Genomic DNA, 23659 nt, shown 5'->3' with positions numbered 1-23659 from the left:
ATAAGAAGAAAGACGAAAGCGGCAAAATTCCAATGCGCAATTTTTTTCATAACAACATGGCTCCTAATGACGAAATTTGAAGGCCAGTTGATCAGTATTCATAATCAAAATAGTAAGCAAGCGCTGATTTGTTTTTGTTTTTTATGACTTATCCGCAGAGGACAAATAGAGACTACTGCCACCTGCAGGTATGGAAAGTTATTTCGTCTCATGCAGGTGCAGAATGTACATGCCAGATGGTTGTTGGCTGTCATCTTTGTGGTGTGTTCATCCCAACTTTTCTTGCCAGAAGAAGATGATACAGTCTGCTTTCATCGCTGCTTGTTCTTTGATGTCGGCTTGATGTCACACCTTCCACTTTTCTTGACAATATTTTAGCAGTAAATATGTGTACTGTTCAGTCCGTTGGCTGCTTAGAATCCAAACAAGTGATGTCAGATTTGAAAATGAAACTTTTTAGTGAATCTTTTCAAAAGATTCTTTTCAAAAGACTCTTTTCAAAAGGTTATTTTTAGTGAATCAATCCAAATGATAATGTTATCAGTTTAAATTGAATGGAATGGCTCCAGCATAAATTACTCACTCCATTTAATGCTAAATATCTGGAGTAACATGCCATAAATTATAATACCACAAAATGTTTCTGCTTGCTGCTTGCAGCCCTTAATATGAACATCATAGTTTGTTGATCTGTCTTTGCTCAATTTTGTTTTGCACACAGGGAAGTCTTGAGGTCTGTCAGTTACAGCTGGCTCTGACAGAATCATTACCCATCTCAGGCCTTCACATCCTCTTTCTTTCTCCATCTCACTCCAAACTTTCTGAACTCGAAAACCTTTATTTTGAAATTTAGTGCTCTTCTCAGGGTCTGGTGTCCTCTCACCCACCCACACGCCTACACAGATGAATCTGCCCACTCTTATTTCTCACCATACATGCATACACACACACACTGCTAGATTCCCTGCCTACAGAACTACAGAAAACACACATACTCACATGTACCACCTTCGCCTCTTTCTCTCACTCAGAGGTGACACGCTGGTGGGCTCTAGCCGCTCTACCATACCCTCATTTTTCATACTTGTCTCATCCCTCTCTTTTCGCCTACCCATCCTCCTACACACTTTCTCTCTCGTGCTAGCGTTCTCTCTCTGTCTCGCTTTGGCTCTTTCTCTGTCTCTTGAGTGACAGTCAGAGAGGACTGTAGAGGCCAATTACTCTTCTGCTGTTTTGGTGAGTGTGTTATATAAAATAAGAGCACCTTCTGCTGTCTGCAAGAGGCAGACATGTCTACTTCTGTGTGCGAGTCTGCATTCACGTCCTGCTTCTGGGATAAACTTTTCGAATCACCTAGAATATTTCTTTATATTAGTTTTGATTTTAAAGGGGCCTTATAATAGCTGATGTTTCTGTGCTCTAATTAATAGAGGTTTTCAAAGAATAAACTCACACACCCCAAGTGTCACTAGGGGTCCACAGAGAAAATAGAAAATTTATAATTATATAATATATATATACAATATATAATTTTGGCTCCGTCAAAGTTAGCATGCAAACTTAAATAAAAATTATAATCAAATGGATTAATTAAATAGCTATTTTTGTTTCGCAGTCACTTCGGTCCCAATTATCATTAAATGTTGAAGACTTTCATAAATGAAAAGTCTGTCATCATTTACTCACCTTCATGTTGTTTGGTTACAATATAAACATTCTTCAAAACGTAACAGCAGTAGCATGAACTCCAATACTGATACACGACTAAACCCATGCTGAACTTACCTGTGCGTTATCTACCTGAGAAGATTCTAGTTCCTGTGCTCCAGTTCCAAGTTCTCCTCTCCAGCTCCTGTCTCCAGAGTTCTTCTCCTTCATCTCTGTGCACTTCCCATATCACAATGGATCTCACCTGTCACTGGGAACTGAGGTGTGTGCTATCCATATTCCTGCCCATCCTTCCGTCTGCTTCACTGGCTCTATGAAAGACAGAAATGGACTGTGTCATATTCATCCTAGATCACCTATCTCCACTGCATTGCCATTCTCTTTACTTACTTGCCTGCATTGCTCACTGTTGTTTAAATAAACTTGTTGTTCACTTACATCTATTCTCTCTGAGTCTGCATATCGTTACAGAAGACGAGACCATAACAACTCACCAGCAGCATGAGCAATCCAAATCCCGATCCTTTCCAGGACACTGTTGATGGTCTTCAACCACTTCAGTTGCCGCACACGCTCACCACTTCTTCAACTACTGTTATCGCCAGTCCCATGGTCAATCCAGCACCCTACTCTGGTTCAGCAGAGGACTGCAATGGGTTTCTCCTCCAATGGTCACTGGCTCTTGAGATGGAGCCACAACAATTCCCCACAGAAAAGGCTAAAGTATCCTTCATCATTTCTCTGCTGACGGGGTGAGCACTCCAATTGGCGGAAAGAATTTGGCATCAGGATAGCCCCATGACTCAATCCTTGAACGCTTTCGTGGCTCACTTCCGTGAAGTATTTGGAAAATCTGTGGGAGATTCCAGTAATGGTGAGTAACTGTATCATCTGCAACAAGGAAATAGCTCTATTAACGATTATGGCTTACGTTTCCATACTTTTAGCTGCTGCAAGTGGATCGAACGAGCACTTGCTCCTCACTACTTACGGCAGGGTTCACCAATCTCGGTCCTGGACTCTGCAGGACAGCGGCCCTCCAGGACCGAGATTGGTGAACCCTGACTTACGGGTTCAAGCCTAAACTCAAGTCGAGTCCACCCATCTAACTCAGGCTGAGTGGCAACATCGCCTTACCCAGGGCCTCTGTCTGTACTGTGTTGTTAAGGGGCATGTCATAAATCACTGGCCCATTCATCCGCCTCATCCAGTGGTGAGTTTCGTAAATAATATTAATTATTAATATTAACTTACCGCCATTGTGTGCCTTACTGCCTCAGATGTCTCCATTTCAGTTAATGCCCTCATTGACAGTGGGTCAGCCGGCAATTTCATTTCCGAGAAGCTCTGCCGCCACCTCAAACTCACAAGTACAACAAAGTCTTTTACAAGGTCCATTCCATAATGGGAAGACCGCTGAGCTGATGTATGAAGTATGCTTCAGTGTTGGACGAGTGTTGCTACACGTAGGACTCCTTCATGTTGAGAACATAAAATTCCTGGTTCTGGAGAACTCCACAGCTGACATCGTCCCAGGGCGCCCTTTGGCTCATTGAACACCACCCGGTTCTGTCTTGGTCCACAGGCGAAGTCCTGAAGTGGGGTGAGAAATGTTTTCCAACATATTTCCCAGAATTACCTCTCCCCTCGAGCTCACCAGTCAAGACCCTACCTGTCCTTTCCACTTCGATAGAGAGCTCTCTAGAGAAACAATCAGTTGACGTTCCTGCTGATTACACCCCCTTCAGTGACATATTTTTGCCAAGACGAGTCTCCCAATTACCACCTCACAGACCATGGGACTGCGCTATTGACCTCACACCAGGTGAGCCAGTGCCCCGTGGCAAAATATACCCACTCTACATTCCTGAACAGAAGGCCATGGAGGAGTATATTCAGGAGGCTCTTCAACAGGGACACCAGGGACATCCATCCTTCTACCTCCACTGCTGCATCAAGTTTCTTTTTTGTGGAAAAGAAGGACGGAGGCTTGAGGCCCTGCATTGATTACCGGGCACTTAACAAGATCACTGTGAAATTCCGCTATCCACTTCCTCTCGTCTTAGCGGCCCTGGAACACCTTAGAGATGCTACCATCTTTACCAAGCTGGACCTCCAAAGTGCCTACAACCTCATCTGGTGGGTTGTGAGGGAGACAAATACGTGAGGGAGACAAATAGAAGACCGTTTTTGACAAATAGAAGACCCCTACAGGCCACTATGAGTACTGCGTCATGCAATATGGCCTGATCAATGCCGTATCAACTCCGTATTCCAGGATTTTATGCATGAAGTGCTCTGGGAGTACCTCCACTGGTTTGTACTAGTCTACATTGATGACATCCTTGTTTACTCCTGGAGCTTGGCTGAAAATCGCCAGCACATTTAGGAGGTCCTCCAATGCCTGAGAGAGTTCAACCTGTTCTGGAGAAATGTCTGTTTCATCAACCCTCAGGGCAGTTCTTGTTATACAACATCAGTAAAATTTATTTATTTATTTATTTATTATTATACCTTTATTTAACCAGGGAAGAAAATCACATTGAGATAGATATCTCATTTACAAGTGAGCCCTGTAAGTGAGTAAAGATGGTATCCAGATGGTATCTCGTTTGAAAACACCTCCATTAAAATGTCACATTAATGTCTTGTTTAGTTCATAGCCATGTTCTGTTTTGTTTCATTTGTCATTATCTGTTTAGTTTCTGGTTTGTTATGGCTTCTAATTAGTGCACACCTGTTCACTGTTCTGTTGATTATCATTCCTTGTGTATTTAAGCCCTCAGTTACCTAAGTTCGGTGTTTGTGGTTAAAGTTGGTATATGTGTGGTGTTCTTGCTATTTGTAGGAATTAAACTCTTGTGCCCACCATGAAAACAGAGCCAGGGCGCTTGCCAGAGCCTGAGCCCATCACGGTTTGTTCAGGTGTGTGAGCCAGTGTCTTGAAGAAAAATGCTACCATTACTATATTTGCATTGTTTTAAGAGTACGGTTTGGACCACATCACACGACATGAATGTTATGCTTGATTATGAAATGTTTCCTGGTCTACCATCCCTGTAAGTCTTATCCAGTTACAAGTCGTCTCAGTCTCTGCTAGTTCCGCCCAGACACTGCCACTTTATTTCCGCTGGTTCAGGCCAGCCTCAAGTCTTCTTCGCCCAGGTCCAAGTCACCTTTGTCGCCATTGGCGCTACCCAGCTCCAAGTTGCCTTCATCACCGTTGCCCAGCTCCAAGTCTATCTCACAGATTTTCGCGCCCCGCCTCCCTCTCCTTCACCTTTGCCTTAGCCAGGGGTGTCCAAATCTGCTCCTGGAGAAGCAGAGTTTAGCTCCAACTTGCTTCAACACCCCTGTCTGGAAGTTTCTAGTATGCCTAGAAAGACATTGATTAGCTGGTTCAGGTTGTTTAAATGGGGTTGGAGCTGAACTCTGCTGGACAGTAGCCTTCCAGGGGCAGCATTGGACACCCCTGGCCTAAGCCATCTAGTTCCTCTGCCTCACCTCCGTCCCTGCCTGGGACTTTCCACTCATCAGCTCTGCCTTGGCCTGTGGATCCCTGAGCTCCAACTTAAGCCTCTGGCCCCAGACTCCTCCATGACCCTCTAACCCATCTGCTCCAACATGACTCAACGCTTCCTTGGCTCCACCATGGTCTGTCATTGCTCTGGCTCCGCCTCAGACGTCCAAGTCTTCAGCTGTGCCTTGACTCTCCACCCCTCTGGTTTCGCCGGTCTCCTCCTTCCCTCCGGTTCCACCATTGTGTTCAGGTACACCGACTCCACCCAGTTCTGCCAAGCCCACGTCTTCACAAAACACGTTGTTTCCTCTATCGGCCGGGCTGTGTGTAGCATCTACACCTCTGCATATATCCTTCTGAAGGATCCCAGTGTTAGAAATAAGCAACTAAAGATCCCTGATCATTTCAGTTGAAATTTCACAATATGGTGTGAGACGTTGCAGTGTGTGGATTGTTTTTTAAACTGTATAATAGTGTAATACAGGTTTTGCAGAGGCTATTATAGAAGGATGGGGCAACACAAATTATATCAGCGGAAAGAAAAGTGTTGCAAAGTGCTGTTACTCATTTAATTTGTGAATATGCAAGGTAAAGGTAAAGCAGCAAAATATATTTTAATTATGACTGAAAGTGGTCAAATACTAAATTATGACTTTTTAAATAGAAAAAAATGACTTTTTGACAACTTGTATATGTGGTACATTTTAATTTGACTGATATCTGTAATTAGAGTAAATAAGCACTGTAATGTAAATCAATTAGATCTTGTAAATTACTCTGTTCCTAGGTTCCTGCTGGATTGGTTGCTAGTGGCAGCAGCTGGCTGGATAAACCTGCGATCCTTCGCAGTGTGAGAAACTCAGACAGGGTACACAACCGTAAAAACACTGGCTTCAACCTGATCAAACACAAGAGCCCCTCTGGACACTGATGCTTTTATGAAGCCAGGGATACCTCAGTGTGTGTGTGTGTGTGTGTGTGTGTGTGTGTGTGTGTGTGTGTGTGTGTGTGTGTGTGTGTGTGTGTGTGTGTGTGTGTGTGTGTGTGTGTGTGTGTGGTTTTCTACAAACGTTTTTGTCAGACTATTACTGTGTTAGAACACTGTTGTGTCTGTATGATGAGAGTTGCATCATAAATGAATCGTATATTGTGTTTGTGCTGTGGTAAAGGGAAATTATTGTGTTAGGTTGTGACACTGCATTATATCAACACGTTTAAGGTTGTCTTTGTGCTTGAATTAAGTCAGTGGTTCTCAAACTTTTGACTACAAGGCCTCCATTGTCCACAACAATATTTGAATGTCCCCCTAGCCCTAGTTTTGTTTTTAAAACATTTATTTATATGGGTATATTTTATAAATAATATAATTAATATAATATAAAATAATACAATTAACAAATAATTAATTTAAATGAATTTCAGGATTCCAGAAGGATCTTCTCAGGTAGAATCCCAGGGGATTACACATACCTATGTATAAATGTAAAGGATAATGCAATGTAAGTCGCTTTGGATAAAAACGTCTGCCAAATGCATAAATGTAAATAGTTAAACTTTTTTTTATGAATTTTTTTGGTCCCCATGAGGAAAACATCTTTAAAATCATATTAAGTGATGTCTCTTGAAAATGCAGAAAGTTTTCTGTGATGGGTGGGTTTGGGTTTAGGGGTAGCGGATTGAATATACGATTTGTACAGTATAAAAATCATTGTATCTATGGGTTAGGGTCCCATTAAACATGAAAACCCAAAGTGTGTGTGTGTGTGTGCGTGCGCGCATGTGCATGCGTGTGTGTAGGCTCTTGTATCATGTTCTTGAGGCCGGGGGGAGCAGTAAGCAGATGGCACTGGCAGACTGTGATGGCACTCACAGAGAGAGAAAAAAAGAAAGCAAAGACATTTCTCACAGTGACCCTCAAGAGCGGATTAATGGGGGAAAAATCAAGGTTTCATATTCAATAAATGACCTCTAATGCAAATCCACTTTAAAATGTAGCTTTATTCTCATGCAGTTCTGATGATTGACATCGACCATGAGTTTAGGACTCAAGCATTTGCTTTACATGTGCGAATGACACAGGAACAGCAAGAAATGCCTCTTTCCTATCCAAACAGACATTGAAAGCTCTATATATCTCCTTGAGTTGAGTACACCAAAAAAGTGTTGGCATCCTCTCAACAGACACAATATTCTGCCAGCCTGTGGTGCTTTTGGCAGCCAAAGTCGCACCTTGCAAACAGAAGGATGCAAGGGGACAAGAGATGGATGGATGAGGAATGAATAAAGGAAGGATGAGATCATTTAAAGTAGAGGGCGGAGGAGGGCAACACCTGGTTGTGGTGCCCTGCATTGTGTCACGATTTCTTTTGTGATGTGCGTGCATATGACGTCATATTCCAGGCAGAAGGTGGCATCCCCATGCCTGATCACCCCGACAACATCAAATACCCCCTCGATACCTCTGACATCATCCGAGAGGCATTAAGATAAGGAGAGAGAGAAAAGGGAGGGAAAAGAGGTGTGTGTGGTATGAGTGGAAGGGGGGACGAGCAAAGCATATATAGATACCTCATGCTTACTATTAACATACTCACCAAGCTCACACAAACACACACTGACATACAAACACCACTCGCATTAAATCACATTCCTGCACTCAGAGGAAGGAAGAGAGAGGAAAGGGAAAGACAGGGATGCTCTTAGCAGGTGCCAAAAACTGAGAGAAACGACAGAGGGAGAGAGAGAGGGATGGAGCAGGACTAAAGCATTCAGTCAAGTTTTAGAAGATCCTCAAACTATTATTGGTGAGTAAAACAAAACTTTATCTTCTGATTTTTATGTGAAAATTGTGGAACCAAATTTAACAGGTCAGATTTTTTACCATGAATTTGACTAAATACCAAATTTTCCTGAACTTGTATAACTTATTAACTATATATTTTTTAGATAATTTCTCATTAAGACTTTATTACTTTATAAATATTAAATTATATTTGGCATTTTTGCAAGCAATTTTTTTCTACACAGCATATGGGTGAATATAAAACATGTCCGGGTCATATTTTACCCCAAAATAAAAAGAATATTATATTTTGTCAATAGAAAACGAAGGAACTTTATCTTTAAGGATTTTTTTTTTTTGATTTTTTTTATTGTTAATCATATTATATCATTATTTTTATGAAAATGTAGCACTCCCTCAAATTCTAATTACCGTAATGCAAAAACAAACAAATACATTTTTTTTTAATCATTCTTATTCCTGTAATGTGGAAAAAGTGTATATTATATGGGGTTTTTATACATCATAGTAGTAGTATTTGTTGTACTTTATCTTTATCCTGATTTAAATCATTGTCGTTTTTAGTGTACTGAATTAAACTAATCTAATGAGAATAATTTTTGTAATGGAAAATACAAAAAAAAAGGAGGAGATGTATTTTCATGAAAATGTCAGCAACAACAAAATCCTACAATGACCTGGATTTGTCTTTTATCTAATTTTATTTTATTACTTTATTTACTGTATAATTAAACAATATTATTTAACATGTTATTTAAATGTTTATTTAATATTTAAATGTTATTTTATTTTGTTGTTTATATAGCCTAAAACAAAATAGCATTTTGGAGTGCACTATAAGATTACAGTCAGTGATAAAAAATAACATCAAATCTTGTTGTGTACTCCAAGATGCTATTTTGTTTTATAATCTAAATCATTATAATAAAAATATCTGTGTAGCTGAATTTGTTCAAACGGTTTGCAAAAAATGCATGACAATACCACAAACTAACCTCTTTCTGTGTTTTGTGTTTCTTTGTATGTACTGTGTAGTATTTTCTGCAGAATATTTTTCTGTTCATATTCCCATGCGTCTCTCTCCTTTATCTGTGTTTGAGTGTATTCATCTAAAACCGTTCGTCTAAATCCCGACTCGCATTAGTGGTGTATCCGGGGCCAATATCACTTGCACCATGCTGTGCTCCTCTGTATTTGTGGTGCTTCTAGTCCTTCTGGCCAATCCGGCGCCGGGCCACACCCGAGCCCTGCACACCCCTCACAAAGCCATGCAGGTGGGCTTCCTCAGAACTTGTACATGTATATTTTTAAAGTCATAAACACCCACTGAAACATGTTTCCTATCTCTACAATGCAGGTCATTGAGCAGTTTCTTGAGCGCTACAATGACCTCTTGACCCTTGATGATCTTGAGAACCTCACGAGTGACCAGTCGGAGGATCCCATGCAGACCTTCAGTTCTGGGCTAAAGGTTGCAGAATATCCCAAGTGGATTGACATACCTATGCAGAGCGAGAATGCCTGGCTCCGCCTCTTGAGAGGGGCTTTGGCCAATCAGAAGCGAGCTCCACCTGACCGGTTGCGGAGGGGATGGAATCGAGGCTGTTTTGGCCTGAAACTGGACCGGATCGGCTCTATGAGTGGCCTCGGCTGCTAATGATGAACTGAGAGATGGACCGAGACGATGATATGACTGTTGTCCTGCTTAGCTTTAGGTAGAGGTCATTACCAAGCTCTTGTCTGGTCGGGGACCCTGTGAAAAGTGTTGTACATAGGTGGACAAATTCATTATATCGTGTCTTTCAATATACTTATTTTTACATTGGATTTAAAGTTACATGTTGTTTAGCTGTATTTGTATATTTATTTCCTAATGAAGGAAGCAAAGTGTATTACTTGTTCCTTGAGATATATAGATGAGCTACACTGTCCTTCACTTTTGAAATTCTACTAGTAGTTTAATAGTGAACAAAAGTTTTAAAGTTGATGTAGTCTCAAAAAATGCATGATTTATAGAACGTAAACATATACTGCTCACCTTCTGTACTTTTTGCATGAATAAAATTTCTCCTATCATGTTTCTTTTTGGATTCTGCATGAATCTTAATTGCATTCCCTGGTCATAAAGTGTTTCTGTTATGCTTTTCTAAACCCAGGTTGTTCTCCCACACACTGCAAATCAAGGAGTTCCACGTGTTTCTGTATAATTGATTTTCTTATGCGCTAAGCAAATATGCAAATTGGAAGAGTGTGGCAGGATTTTCATCCTTAATTCAGTCTTAATCAGCTCGCATTGTTCAAGGACACGCAGGCTGACACACATCCACATCCTTCTGTGACAAGGAGTGCGAAGCCTAGGGTTTAGTGGTGCAAGCTATTTCGTTTTAATCAAGGAACTTAATAATTACTCATGGAAACAATTTATTGAACAATGTGATGTACTATTAACAATTATTGTAAATGGGTTAAAACAGCACTGCGCTACATTTTTCTTAAGCAGAATTATTTCCTCACATACATCCACAACCACTGAATCATTTGGGAACTGCATGAAAAATCACTTCAATTCTTACCACTAAATCAGCCTGTGAAATGAATGTGGGTGTTAGGATTATGGCTTGTATGAAAAAAACCTTACTATGTTTAGCCATACAATCTTAACTTGAACTACATATTTTATAAGTAAAGGAATAAATTCTCTGTCTATGAACTGAATTGTGTTATATGTCAGCCATAAGTAATAAGTATCTGGCGCTAACCATGCTTAAAATAATTTGATGAATCAATCTGTTATGATGATCTCTATCCTCTTTTCTATCCTTTATTTTTACAGTATATGATTTAATATAAAATGAATTTACTGATTTTTGTTAAACTACCCCAAAGTGAGTATAAAGCTATGGCGTTTTTATAGGTGTTCTTTTATCTGCAAAACTTTACAGGGACATTTCATTCAAAAAATCTGTCATTATTCACAATTATATAAATGTCTTTCTTCAGCTGAACACAAAAGATGTTATGCAGAATGTTGCTGAATTATGCAGAATGCCCAAGCTACTTTTTGCAATACAATGAATGTGAATGGGCACCAGAACTGAGAATAATGAAGCAAAAATTACATAAAGTACCATAAAAGTAGCCCAAACAACTTAAATGTACCTAATTAAGCTATATGGTCAACATTTACTTTTAAAAAAAGTGTATATTCTAAATAATTTCTTCTGTGTTCAACAGAAGTTGAAGAAAGACAGTCACAAGTTTGGAATGACATGAGGGTTTATAAATTATGACACTTTTTTGGGGGGCTGAAATATCCCTTTAATGCAGCAGTTCTTAAAGTCCCCCTATGGTGGAAATCAAGCTTTTAATGTTGTTTATATGTCTATGTGGTGTTTTTAATATGCTTTAAGACAAACCATGTGTAAATTCATAGGTCAACACCATTGCTGAGTATTTTCTCCTTAAAACTGCAGTGAACCAAAGACAGTCTCAAAAATGCCGTTTGAAATCGCTGGTGTTTCTGACGTCACAAACTACCTTGTAACCAATCACGTCAACGAGTGGATCTCTGAGCTGGTGTGAGTGAGTGGAGGCGGGGCTTATTTGCATATTCATAGAACTGCGTATACTTAATGAGGCTATTTTTAAGGCATGAAGAACTTTGTTTTCAAGGAAAAAACTTTTAAATGTGTCATTTTGGTGATCAAAGATAAGTTTTAAGGGATACAATTATTGACTTCATTGGGACTTTAACCTTTGTGACTTAAAGGCCTCCCATTATCAAATATGATATTTGAAGGCCCCTCATATTGTCTCAGATTCTCTGTTTCTGTTCAAAAACTCTTAAGGCCTCGATATACTTCAAGCGAAATCGAAGAACGAACTGGTGTGATGTTATTTGAAACAAAATCAGGGCAAAGCAACGCTCGTTTTATGCTCATTTCGGGAGTTTGAAACAGCTTGCCAATGCAAACTTTAAAGGGGTGGTTCAGGATTTTGGACATCGGACCTCATTTCCAAGTTAGCCTGGGTGTTATTTATCAGTGGAGACAGTTTTCAAAAAATTTCACCCAGTCCTCCCAGTTGCATAGGTCACCGGTGCTAGGCTAGCGCGAGTAACGGTAACTGCTAGCCTGCCATTAAAACAGTTTTACCCACTCCACAATACACCAAAAGCAAATAAATTATAACGCCAGACTATCGATGTAAATGTCTGTTGAGAGAATAATGTTAGAAATCAAACTACCCTTTCATCGCATTGCAATAGTTCTACTTTGTTCCCTGTATTTATTAGCACAGTCTACAGCAGCGGCGGAGTGATATTAAGTTACCTAGGCAACCGAGACTACTACTAGCTAGCTAGACGTCCCGACTGTAGTGCGCTTCTGTTCTGTGTTTACTTTTCGGCGCAGTACTAACCGGAGCAGAATAAAATTCCGCCGCTGCTGAGAAACTAGTTCCTGTAAATGTAATGCGATCATTGAGATGCAAGAGTAGTTTGATTTCTAACATTATTCTCTCAACAGACATTTACATCGATAGTCTGGCGTTATAATTTATTTGCTTTTGGTGTATTGTGGAGTGGGTAAAACTGTTTTAATGGCAGGCTAGCAGTTACCGTTGACTCGCGCTAGCCTAGCACCGGCGACCTATGCAACTGGAAGGACTGGGTGAACATTTTTGAAAACTGTCTCCACTGATAAATAACACCCAGGCTAACTTGGAAATGAGGTCCGATGTCCAAAATCCTGAACCACCCCTTTAAGGAAATTTGGCTCTGGCTGGTAAACACCTTCGAACTACCATTGGTCCATGGAGATTACGTAATAGCCTAGCCAACATTTGTTTGTGGGGCCCATATGGGTATGAAATGTGCTGAAATATGGTCCCTATGATTGTCTGTGGGTTCCATAATAGCCCCATGCTAATTGCCCATATGGATTTCATATAGGATTGTACTTGCCACTATGTGGGACCCAACTGGGCAACATGCACAAGACCCATCTCGGCCCCAACTTGAGATGTGCTCTGTCTTCTTTGACATGGAAATTCTCCAGTTTATTTCTTCGGTTCAGTCCCTCGAGGTCCACGAGTAAAAACATGAACTCACTGGAAAGTGGCTTTATAGTAGTTCTAATTGAAATATTAATATTAATTCTAATTCTAATTGAAAGAGACACTGATACTGGTTTTTTTCCATGTTAAAGCTGCTTTCTTTAAAACAATCTATTGTATAAAGTGGTATATAAATAAACATGACATGACTACTGGAGTGCTGAATTGCAAAGCTTGTGCAAACATTCACAATGCTATGATCAGATGTTTTCTTTACTATTTTCTCATCACTGTCATTTTACTTGAGTGTTTATTTCCTCCGACTTGTGTGTTTATAAGAAAAGACATCAACGCTGTCAAAACAAAAACTAGAGAAAATGATTAAAAACACTGTATTCTGCTGCCAGGCCAGTAGTTGGCGATGCCTTGGAACGCGCAGCTTTGAATGATGCGTTGACGTAATTTCCACTGAAACAGGAAGCTAAGGTGGGACATATTGAATGGCTCCTCCCCCTTTTCAAATAGCCAACAGCATTTAGTTTACCTCACAGACTGCAATTCGTACTTGACAGCACCATGGAAGCGAATCCGAGTGCTGATAATACATTGGATTCAATAGTAGAGTTGTGAATAAATTCTAGCCATTTCATTCTTAATCAACGTACAGTTGGAAAACTTAATAAAACTCGAGCGTTTGAGCAACCGAACACACATCTCCAACCTATATTCCTCCGCGATGTGTCAACAGTCGCTTTTGCCAGGTGGCATTTATAGCATAGGGGGCGGGGTGCTTTAGATTTTAGAGAGCATTTGATTGGACAGAAAATGTTATGAGAAGCTGAAGTCCGCGGTGATGTCATAAAAACCCGTGATCCATTTAAGCGGAATGAGAGACTGTTTTGAATGCTTATATCTCCTAAATGAGAATTTTGTCATTGTTTTGGAACACACCAGCATATCATAACCTTAAGGCCAACATATTCTTACTAAAAGCTAAAATACTTAAATTTTGATTTCAAGGGGCCTTTTAATGCAGTTTTTGATTTTGACCACAAGAGAGCACTATACCATGAAGCTTGAGACACTAGACTTGTCCCGTCAGATCAGATCCTGGACTCTGAGCTCAAACAGCTATGCCACTTTATGGTTAGTAGTTAATATATAACACCCTCACATACCAACGCACAGAGCTAAAGAATGATCCACACTGGAGAACAGCATTTAAGCAAACAACTACATGTCACCAGAGTTCAACAAATCCCAAACTGGTCGACAAGTCTTCCAGCTGAAGAGTCTTAGCTATCAGGAGTGAACTCTGCAATATGACGTGACAGACGTGCTGTTTGTGTCAGTCAGGGTTACTTTCAGAAGCTTGTCTGATTATGTCTGAATCATATGAGTCAGTCGACGCAGAGTGAAGTGGATCGTGCAGGTCACTCCACAGGAGCACAAGATAACCGCAGTGGAAAGGGTGCGGGGTCAGCCTTCGAGTGTTTGTGTATTTTTAGCCTGACCCTGGCGACAGTCCAGCACATTCTCTCTGGTGGCTGGGGAGGAGATAGCAGGGATATACATACACTATTCTGAGGGGCAGTTGCTGAGCTCTCTCAACCTGTTTTCATGAGAAGAATCATTTAGAAATTAAATTCATATGTACATAGAAGTATTACAGCCACCCCATTTAATAAGGAAGTTGTGATGCTTAAAGGGTGAGATGGCAATTTTAAAATTGTGACACCCCACTTCAATACCCCATGAGGAACGCAGTTTGGCCTCTTCATCTCTGTGACCTCTGACCTATCATAAGAAGCCAAAAGCCACAGCAGCAGTCACGACAGTCCAAAATTGTCTTCAGTGTATTCTCAGATGACACTTAACACCATAGAGAGGACAAAACTACTTTAATTCAAAATAAAAAAGGACAATTCTGTAGATTTGCAAAGTTACAGATCATATTTTGCAACAAAAGTGCAGGTTTACTGTGGAACATGCATTATGACAGCTAATTGCTATGAAGCCTGAATCTATTTTTTTTTTTATCTGTCCTCATGCAATGATGGAGCACCTAATCTCGTGAATCATGTCAGTGTTAATTACTAGTCTGTGATTAATTGCAGGAAAGAGACAAAGAGTCAACAACTTTTAAAATAATTAACACCAACGCAAAATTTGGCGGATAACAGAAAGATTATAATGCGATTAATCAAATACTTTGTGATGAAATTCACTATGCAAATTTAGACACCAAGGTATTAATCTACCCTGTCACTCTCTGAAAGATTGTTCTTGTTTTAAACAGGAAATCAGTGTCCTTTTGATAATGTTTATCATCTGTTTCTTCAATCACTTTTCTGGTTTTCTTGGTTTTACCTCTTGCATACAGATGAACATGTGAAAGCGCACGCGCTGGTTAGTGATTCTGCAGGTACAAAGGCATTGGATTTCCTGCCGATGTGAGGGATTCTGGGATTCAGGAATGGCCGTGTAAAAGGGAAGGGTCATGGTATTTCCTGTAAATGTCACACACTCATGATGAGGGCGATTTGATCCCCTGCTTCATCTCACTCTCAGTCAGGAACAGTTACTGTTAGAAGGTCAGGGTGCAGACATGCTCAAATCAAATGTTCTTTTCTGTAAGAGAATACCATTTGCAAACACATTTTATCCTAAATGTCTTTCTTTTGCAGGGTCAGTACACCTGCAAAAATTGGCAGTAATTGAATCGAAAGCTCAGGAAGTCTCCACCTTTTTGGTTTCCTTAGGATTGAACATGAAGCCTTTGTGTTGGCACATAGATTAATAACAATGTAACAATGTAATTTCATCCATGCCAACAGATGTTTTATTTTAAAAGCTTAGTTAAATGCATTATTTACTACCAAAGAAGTTGCAGGAAATAGGCCTGGCCTATTACTGAAGACATTAAACTTGATCTTATTCACTGCTAAATTTCCTAAAGGGACAAACTCTGAATACACCAGTTCTATAATATAATTTAATATAATTGGATAATTTAATTATAAATACTTTACGTTAGCTTGGTTTCATTTGTTTTAATTATTTAATAGATTGTTTCATCCAACTCCTCCCCAATACGACCTTGACATTCTAAGGGGGCGTGGTCATTTTTGCCCAAAGTCCAAGGAGGCGTGGCCACCGCTATCTCACCAGATATAAATTAACCTCATGCTGATTATCCTCCCACTCACACCAAGTGTCAGGACGAACAGACGCTTCTCACAAACGGTAAATGAACATTCATACCACCTTGAAATACACTTTGTTTTAAATCATGTAATGAATTTGAGTGTTTAATTATGTAGCCACAGCTAACAATGAAGTGGTAGAAATTCTTTATTGAGTTTATAAATTATTTACCTAGTTTATACATGCATGGAGCACAGTTGAAAGTTTGGGAGAGATTGCGACAATGTTGCATGAAAAGCAGTTGGTCAGGCCCTAATCAAAATGACTTCTCAATGAGTATAACGTTGTAGGCCTAAATGTTAATGCATTATACTATGAACGTAAGTTTAAATGGGCATTAAGTTTACACTTACTCTGGATCTCTAGACTTCAGCTTTGCAAGTTCACAACCTGTACTTTGTTCTTCGACTGACGCAATGTAGCTAGTCCAATAATTGACTTTTCTCTTTTTCTTTTCTTCAGAGGACACGACCAAATCAGGCATCATGGTTAAAGTTGGTATCAACGGGTAAGAACTCCTATACATAAAACTGTGAACCCGTTATTGTCCAGAAGTCAACATTTGTTACTTGGAAATATTTGCTTTGAAACACTAAATAGAAGAGCCTTCTATACAAGCTTTATTTATAATGCAGTAATGTTTTGGCGTGTTGAGTAGCATAAATGTTGACTTAACACTGCAACATTTCCATAAAGAAAAAAAAAAACTATTAAAAAAAAAAACTTTAAATCTTTGAAAAATGTCAATGTTCTTTCTGGACAGCTTATTGATTCTTATGAATGATTGGCGGGGCGTCGGCTGCGCGAGCCAGTCGCGAGCCAGTGTTTGGGATTGTGCCATCGCTGTGTATGCGATATTACGTCATCGCGACGTCAAATAATGTCACGTTTATCTTTGTGTACTTTGTCTCACTTTTTACTCCAGGGTCAGAGTTTGCTTTGAGACTGCGTTTCATAGCCGTTTCATACACCTGTCACAATGCAGTACCCAACAATCAATTCAAGTCTCTGACTAACCAGCTGAAGTGTCTCTGCAATGGGAGACTTCAGCACCAGCTGTGACCTTTCCAAGGCTTGTAGAGTTATGCAACAGGACATGTGATCATTAAGCGACATGCTGATATTTGGTTCTACCTGTGCATGCATGAACTTTAATGTACGTGCGTCAATGTTCATGCATGACCCAAATGTCGCTTGATCTACTGTCCTGTAAAGTTTAGGTCCAGCTTAATGTCACTTGGCAGTTCACACACATGTGAATGTTAATGTTAACACTACTCTTGATTGTAAAAATGTTAACTACACAAGTGAGTTACTTAAAGTGGAAAAAGTAGTCTATTTTAGTATTCTTAAAGTAATTTATTTTTATTTTTATTTTTTTAATCATGCACCTTTTATAGACCATTACAACATGCCTCTTGTGGGCTTTGATTCACCTGAATATTTAAAGTGTAACTCCACTGATCAAACAGAACTTTATACCTTTGGGCTGTTTCTCAATCTTTACGGACTTCATGCAAATGTTTTGAAGTTGTACCTTCACCGTATCAGGTCTTATCAGTGTAAAGCGGTATGTACTGTGGTTACTGGTTTTCGTTGGCCTATTGATTTAAAGTTTTGCAATTGAAGAGGATTTCTTGTGGATCTTTCAAGCAGTCAGTCCTTATCTGTCTTCAGCATTGGTGTTGAGTACCAAAATAGCTCACAATGACAGCTGGAGGCCTACAGAAATTCTTTATCAAAGCCTGGATGGCAGAGGGCAAGCTCTATGCCGTTCTGGCAAACTCTCTCTAATGCTTTGGTAGTATCATTTATATAAATGCTACTAAACCGCTCTTCAGGGATTAGCTTTGTTGGCACATTTAATGGCTTGAAAGTTAGGACACTTTCTATATTTGGTAAAAGGTGGACCTGTTCACTGGCTCATCTTTTGACATGTGGGTTACAAGAGGGTCCAATCACTGGACTCACAAGGATAGGACATGGTTTTGTATCGACTCAGTAATAGGACATGTGCGCCATCTAGTGATGAGATGCAGAAATTTACTGTAGGAGATATTTGCTCTCTTGCAACATTGGAAACGTGGAACTTTGTTCTGATTTTTATTGTGAGTTATTGATTAGTCTTAATTTTTTAGAACTATAAAAAGACACTTCCTTTTGAAGTGTTGGTTTGGATTATTGTCTTGGCTCCCCAAGGCTGTAAAAACGATAGTAATGTGAGGTTGCAATTCAAAACATGCATTAATGTTTTAACTATTCCTGTGACGGCAAAGCTGAATTATTAGCATCATTACTCCAGTCTTCAGTGTCACGTGATCCTTCAGAAATCAGTCTAATATGCTGGTTTGGTGCTCCAACTACTTATACTCCTCGAAATCAGTTGTACTCTTTTGTTGGGACTGATAAGTTTCTTTTTAGTAGTCTTTGTTTGAATGGAAGGTTCAAAAGAACAATTTAAAGTGTCTTTACTGTCTCTTGATCATCTTAATGCCTCCTTACTGAAGTGATTTATTTAAAAGAAAGCAAATCCCGTTTATTACAACCTGTTTGAACTAAAGTCTACTGTAAAATATCGGTTGCAGAATTGTCAATGAGTTTTTATTTCCTCCTGTCTCAGATTCGGCCGCATTGGGCGTCTGGTGACCCGTGCTGCTGTCCAGTCCAAGAAAGTAGAGATTGTGGCCATTAATGACCCATTCATTGACCTTGAATACATGGTAAGTTCCTAACTTTGGTTTCTTCTGAACTTATGGTTTTCATGCAATTTAGAAATATATATATTATATATATATACTGTATTTCTTTTTTACATTAAAATGTGATTCTCTTCGCAGGTTTACATGTTCAAGTATGACTCCACCCATGGCAAGTACAAGGGTGAGGTTAAGGCAGAAGGCGGCAAGTTGGTCATCGACGGTCACGCCATCGCCGTCTTCAGCGAGTGAGTGCTGTCCCTACAAACACTACATGCTGCTAGTGCACAATGCACTACATGCACAATCAGTGCTGTACTCATGATTTCTCCATCTGTGTCCATCCAGGAGGGACCCAGCCAACATTAAATGGGGTGATGCAGGTGCTACATACGTTGTGGAGTCTACCGGTGTCTTTACAACCATTGAGAAGGCTTCTGTATGTAGTCGTTGTCATTACGTCAGCCATCAAAGCTACTGTGCACTTCCTGCGTCTGAACCTTTGCTCTTTTTCTGCTAGGCTCACCTTAAGGGTGGTGCCAAGAGAGTCGTCATCTCTGCCCCCAGTGCAGATGCCCCTATGTTTGTCATGGGCGTCAACCATGAGAAATATGATAATTCCCTTAAAGTTGTCAGGTAAGGATATACAGTTGGATGAAACCTTTAATTGACTTTTTTTTTTTTGTGTGTGAGACCAGAAAAAGTAGTAAGTTATTAGCTTTCTTTTAAACTTGTTTATAAAATAAAATGCATGCTCCAATTTAACATTAAAAAAAACTTGGGTATTTGTCAGTTTTATTTAACACTTTTTAATGTTTAGTTGTCGCTTGTCATTTTTATTTAAATACTTTTGTTATTAAATTGCATATAAAATGGTAATAAATAAAATTAAAGTAATAAATACAATTTATGTTGCTTGTCAATTTTAAAAAATAAAATAAATTTAAACATCATTTTTTTTTTTTTTTAACTTGGTTCTGTTTTTATTTAATGTTTGATTGTCAATTTAAAATTAGATACCCAAGTTTAATTTAGATTTACTTTATTTTCTTCTCTGCATATCTCCACAGCATAACATCTCTGCCAATCATTGTTATATCCTGTAGGGGGTGTACTAAAGCAAACTGAGTTTAACTCCACTTAATGAAATGCAGGGATTGTATCCATGTGTAATACAAATGTTCGATCATGTTGATTTATCAAGTCCTTTTTTGTGACTGATTCCACCTGTCTTTTTCTAGCAATGCCTCCTGCACCACCAACTGCCTTGCTCCCTTGGCCAAGGTCATCAATGATAACTTTGTCATCGTTGAAGGTCTTATGGTAAGATTAAATGGCTTTTCCAATCTCACCGAAAAGCCTTTTGACCTAAGTGATTGCGTCTGACAAATTGTTCTGTTCCACTTCCTTGTCAAGCACTACACTTTGCTCTTATCAAAATGCGTTAGTTGATTCAAATAAATGAGATGCAAGCGACGCTTTGGTTTTATAATCGTTCCCAGAACATTAACTCCCACCCCTCTCCCACCTCCTTTCTTTCAGAGCACTGTTCACGCTATCACAGCCACACAGAAGACTGTTGACGGGCCCTCTGGGAAACTGTGGAGGGATGGCCGTGGTGCCAGTCAGAACATTATCCCAGCCTCCACTGGGGCTGCCAAGGCTGTGGGCAAAGTCATTCCTGAGCTCAATGGGTCAGTGCCACCCTCCCATCTGTCCATCACGCCTGAGACGTTCAAAGAACCTTTCTGTTAGATTGCAATTTAATTCCTCAAATTTACTTTAAAAACCCAACATCCACTTCCACAAGTAGTCCGCACGGCCACATTTTAAAGGTCAGAGATGATTGACCTGCAGTGAAGAAGTGTCTTGTGACATTTACTCAAAAGTGGAATGTTCTATTAGGGGAAGTTTAGGTATTTGATGTCCTTTCGGTTTTTTGGTTCTCCTTTCTGCAGTCCAAAAATATTCTGATGCTTGTTACTTCCTGTTTTAGCAAGATTACTGGCATGGCCTTCCGTGTCCCCACCCCCAATGTGTCCGTGGTGGATCTGACCGTCCGCCTTGAGAAACCTGTGAGTTGATTTCCAAACCTTCATGATAAAAATGGCTTCAGTTGAATTACCTCATTGACACCTGTTGGCTTTTCATGTGTCTTCTGACTACAGGCCAAGTATGAAGACATCAAGAAAGTGGTCAAGGCTGCAGCTGATGGACCCATGAAAGGCATTCTGGGATACACCGAGGAACAGGTATGCACAAACTGTCAAGGTTGTGAGTGTAAAGGTTTTGAAGTTGTGCAGCATATTGAGTCTTTTTTTTTGTTTTTTTTTCTTCCTACTCTTGTTTGCAGGTTGTGTCCACTGACTTCAACGGGGATTGTCGCTCCTCTATCTTTGATGCTGGTGCTGGCATCGCCCTCAATGATCACTTTGTCAAGCTGGTCACATGGTAAGATACTGCCTTCAACTGCACCCTAGAAAACTTCTTCAGTATAACATGTACCTCAGTGACATCATAACAAATACTTGGATGGATTTTATTTATCATTTCAAATTTTTTTACATCTTGAACAAACCCAAATAACTACATATTAATTCTAAATTAAAATAGCATGTCATATTTCCAAATCAGTCCATAATGCAGACTTTTTTTTTTCTCACGGATTTCTATAGAGATTTCTAGGCCTTTATGCCACTCTCTGAAATGCTTGATTCTGATTGGTCAGTTCCAAGGTCTGTTGGCCAATAATGACTGTCAATAGCAACTGTTTAACAGACCGCTCATCTGGGTATCAGAAGCCGGCTCTTGAATTTCTCGTATCATACAAAATGCTGCTGGTGCCGTTTTGCATCTGTTCTAGTTATTGATTTATTGAATGCAATTGGAGTACTTCAATATTGACTTTACTGTAATTGTTTTGTAATCTATTTAATGTCCCCATAATTACATGGTGAAAATCTGTGTAATAAGTGGTATGACTTTACTTTATCCCTTAAGTGTTCATCTTCCACTCAAATTAATAGTAATTTGTCAAGTAGCAGTTTTGCGTCGGGGTCGTAATCACCCTGTCGGGTTTTATTTTGTGATGATCAAGAGGTACATTATCTCATAGCTATTATATCTCTTTAGATCTGTTTTTGCAATATTTCAAATCAAAATGTTCCTTCCAGTGGATCAACTTGTGTGTTGTGTAGAATTCAGTTTCCCCACTTAAATCATAAATGCTACCTACTTGGTTATTCATGTCCTCTTAACTCGTAATTAAGATATTTCTTACTCCACTTGAAGGGCGTAAGAAACAGTGCTTTTGGAAACTCTTTACATGTGTACTTTTTGACTGGGTCTAATCCATTCTCTTCATTTCATAGGTATGACAATGAGTTCGGGTACAGCAACCGTGTTTGTGACCTGATGGCACACATGGCCTCCAAGGAATAGATGTGACCTTTCTGCCCTCTTTGATACGTGACCCACCATTTTCTCATCTGGTTGGATCTTTGCACCACATGCCTGGAAGGAAATTATATGGTTAATTTGAAGACCAATGTTATTTTTATATGAAAACGCTCTGTTCTGTTTTTGTGTGAGGTTTAAAAATGGATGTTGACTTCAAAAAGGCTCTTCTGTCTGCTAAAAACCTGTGACGGAATAAAGTCCTCTGTTTGTGAGAAATGGATGGAAGCTATTGTCTTTGTTTCCTCTAGATCTAGTGACTTATTTGGGTCTGAGCACTCAAAAAATTGTAAATGTTCTTTTAAAAGAAGCCATTTTAATTGGTTTCAATCTTTTATTCAATGTTTGTTTTATTCCAAAATAATTCACAAAATAAGGGAGGGTTTCAACATAATCAGAACACAAGTGGTCACAGCAGACTCCTTTGAAATGCATGTAAGAGCACTTTGGGAAGATTAAAACAGGTGGCTACACTCTGGTCATGGTGGGAGATCCAAACAAAAAGCGTTTCACACTGCTCTTTAAAGTTCACACAAATTCTAAAGTGCATGCGTTTCAGACAGACTGATGCATTTCCAGTTATTAACCTTAAATCTAGGTTTAAAAAAAAAAAACTTTAGCTTTAAGGGTACTTTACACAATGTTCTAAACAAGAGTTTTAACTTTTTTTTTTTGCATGGAGATGACAACGTTGTCAAAACATCATGTTCACACTGATCCACAAAAGACAAAATGCTGTATTATGCTGATAGGCCAGTAGTTGGCGACATCACTTTGTACAAATTACACAACTATAAACATGTAATGTGCATGGTGAAGCGTTCACAAATTCACCTTTCTGTAGTTATGATAAAGGCCCTAAATAAAGCCTTCAAGCTAAATCGAAGAACGAACTGATGTCATTTTGAACAAAATCAGGCTGAAAAGTTCATTCAACTTCAGTTCAAACGAGTAAAAACATGAACACGCTGGAGAGCTGCTTTATAACGAGTCGTGGGTCCACGGATTGAACGGGAGAAATTAAAGGGATACTTCACCGTTTTTTCATATTAAACTATGTTATTCCCTTAACTAAGACGAGTTGATACATACCTCTATCGTCTCAGTGCGTGCACTAAATCCCTCTGTCTTGCGGCGAAACTTTGTTAGCCCAGTTCATTTAATATGGGCCAAGCAGAGAAGCTACCAAACACCTCCACGTTTTCCCTATTTAAATACAGTTACTCGCGAAGTGTAACTCGACCTAGGACGGTG

At 39.5% G+C, this 23659-nt stretch overlaps 2 protein-coding genes across 4 annotated transcripts; both read left to right on the top strand.

Annotated features, from left to right (window-relative positions):
• The first annotated feature begins 7502 nt into the window (after positions 1-7502).
• Positions 7503-10068, top strand: nppcl (natriuretic peptide C-like). Of its 3 annotated transcripts, none has more exons than XM_082149476.1 (3): positions 7503-7992; positions 9136-9265; positions 9349-10068. In XM_082149476.1, the coding sequence occupies exons 2-3, from the start codon at positions 9167-9169 to the stop codon at positions 9646-9648; spliced, it is 399 nt and encodes a 132-aa protein (XP_082005602.1). In that variant the 5' UTR covers positions 7503-7992; positions 9136-9166; the 3' UTR covers positions 9649-10068. The 3 variants fall into 3 exon arrangements, with proteins under 3 accessions (XP_082005602.1, XP_082005601.1, XP_082005600.1); XM_082149475.1 differs by having other exon boundaries at positions 7506-7992; positions 9092-9265; XM_082149474.1 differs by having other exon boundaries at positions 7507-7992; positions 9027-9265.
• Positions 10069-16190: 6122 nt separating this feature from the next.
• On the top strand, positions 16191-22628 carry gapdh (glyceraldehyde-3-phosphate dehydrogenase). The gene is made up of 12 exons (XM_082150465.1): positions 16191-16292; positions 16716-16761; positions 18874-18973; positions 19091-19197; positions 19298-19388; positions 19470-19585; positions 20191-20272; positions 20492-20643; positions 20946-21024; positions 21118-21201; positions 21303-21400; positions 22321-22628. Exons 2-12 carry the CDS (start codon positions 16739-16741, stop codon positions 22388-22390), a joined length of 1002 nt encoding a protein of 333 aa, XP_082006591.1. The 5' UTR covers positions 16191-16292; positions 16716-16738; the 3' UTR covers positions 22391-22628.
• Positions 22629-23659: the final 1031 nt, after the last annotated feature.

Source organism: Leuciscus leuciscus, assembly GCF_965113295.1.
Source record: "Leuciscus leuciscus genome assembly, chromosome: 20".
NCBI lineage: Eukaryota > Metazoa > Chordata > Actinopteri > Cypriniformes > Leuciscidae > Leuciscus > Leuciscus leuciscus.
The sequence above is the reverse complement of the archived record's forward strand: the minus strand, read 5'-3'. Positions and strand labels throughout refer to the sequence as shown.